The sequence below is a fragment of the Primulina huaijiensis genome, chromosome 2 (genome assembly GCF_012295235.1).
Source record: "Primulina huaijiensis isolate GDHJ02 chromosome 2, ASM1229523v2, whole genome shotgun sequence".
Taxonomy (NCBI): Eukaryota; Viridiplantae; Streptophyta; class Magnoliopsida; order Lamiales; family Gesneriaceae; genus Primulina; species Primulina huaijiensis.
In genome coordinates this window covers 2,023,659-2,025,594 of record NC_133307.1, presented here as the reverse complement: position 1 = coordinate 2,025,594, position 1,936 = coordinate 2,023,659, and the positions used below count along the sequence as shown (strand labels likewise).

The 1,936-nt window shown below is 31.5% G+C and overlaps 1 protein-coding gene across 1 annotated transcript; it reads left to right on the top strand.

The window, feature by feature from the left end:
* Window positions 1-317: 317 nt before the first annotated feature.
* Window positions 318-845, top strand: LOC140971881 (5-OH-xanthotoxin synthase-like). The gene has a single exon (XM_073434413.1). The coding sequence runs from the start codon at window positions 318-320 to the stop codon at window positions 843-845; it is 528 nt and encodes a 175-aa protein (XP_073290514.1).
* The last annotated feature ends 1,091 nt before the right edge of the window (window positions 846-1,936 follow it).

Below are 1,936 nucleotides of genomic sequence, written 5' to 3'. Positions count from 1 at the left end.
ATAGTGCGATTTCTGCACCAAATACAACATCTATCTCCAACTTATTTAATTCAAATCTTACACCAAAAAAAATATTCTCGAAATATTCCCTTTATTTTACATATATTAATTATTATTTTTTATTTAATATATTTTTAATTATGAATAATGTTGATATTACATATATTAATTTATTGTATTTGCATTTAATTATGAATAGTGTTTCAATTTAGTTATGAATTGTATTGTTATATTAATTTTTTGTATTTAACTATATTATTTATAAATTATTAAATCAAGATATCGGCTTCTCGGCGTATAGCAACTACTGGAGAGAGATGAGAAAACTTGTTGTTACTCGTCTCTTGAGTGTTAATCAAGTAAATTCATCCACCCTGATCCGTAGGGACGAGGTTTTCCACATGATTGAGGATGTATCCAAGAAAGCAGATGAAGTTGAGCCTATCAACTTAAGCGAAACATTAAAACATTTGTCGAGCAGCATTATCTGTCAAACTGCCCTTGGGAAATCTTATAGGGAGAGTTCGACTGTTAAACGAACCGTCGATGAGGTCGCGCACGAAGCTCTGGTGATAATGAGCGGTTTCTTTTGGGCTGATTACTTTCCTTTGTTTGGTTGGATGGATAAAGTTTCGGGGATGATCTCTCGACTTGAGAAATGCTTCGAGATTTCGGACTCGTTCTACCAAGAACTTATCGACGAGCACATTAGTTCGAATAGGCCACAGGCGATGGAAGGTGACATTCTTGATATACTGATCGAGATGAAAGAAGAGAATACAAGTTCGATGGATATAAGCTGGGACTGTATCAAGGCAATTCTCATGCATGGTAAGCATCGGTGAAGTACATATATGTTAAATATAAACCATATTTACCCGAAAGAGTTGCACCACTTGCACGCGAGAAACACCATAAATATAAATATTTAAAATCTTTTACGTTCAACTAACAGCTAGGATCGAGTTTGTGAGACGGTCTTATGAAACTTTATCTGTGAGACGGGTAACCCTATCGATATTCACAATAAAAAATAATAATCTTAGTATAAAAAGTAATATTTTTTTCTGAATGACTTAAATACGATACTTGTCTCACAAAATTGATCCGTGAGATCGTCTCACAAAAGTTTTTTTTTATTGTCCCACATTATTTTCCATCAAGTATTCTTAAATAAAGTCATTTATTTCATTGTACATTATCTTGATCTCATGCTAGACCGGCAACGGGCCTTTTTATTTTTTTTTTAAAAAAAAAATATAATTTTTAATAAACATTTAAAAAATAAAAATAAATAAATTAATAAAAAAAAAGGTTTGCACAAATAAAAATTCTATCAAATATTTTCTGAAATTAAAAAAAAAACACATATCTCAATAATATATATATATATATATATATATATAANCTTGATTCGAACTTATTAAAAACTAAATATATATGAACTAATTTTAAATCAGATATAAAAGTATAAATCCATTTATAAATAATCGAAACGACAAACATAACTAAAAATATATAAACGAGCCGAGCTAGATCTCGAGATTACGAGCCACCTAAACAAGACAAGCTCGAGTTCGCGAGCCTATTAACGAACATGTTTGCGAGCTCACGAACCGAATATCCTCAGACTTGAGCTTGGTTTGATTAAATTGTCGAGCTCGAGCTTGACTTGATATGATTAACAAACAAACTCAAACGAGCTTTTTATCGAACCGAGTTCCGAATAGCTCGTGAACGGTTTAGTTCATTTACATCCCTACCCCTAAGCAATATTAATACGATAATAAAATCCTTCATACTTTAAAACACAAGTTTAAAACCACTGCATCTGTTACTGTAGTTATATGCAAGAAAATAAAATCACTTCATTTCAAGCGTATGCAGCCATAAAGTCAAGCATACCGGGTTTTACGTGTGTCTTGAAAAATAAAGG

Bases quoted from the DNA above. Each gene is read 5' to 3' on its own strand.
- LOC140971881 (XM_073434413.1), top strand. From the start codon at position 318: ATGAGAAAACTTGTTGTTACTCGTCTCTTGAGTGTTAATCAAGTAAAT.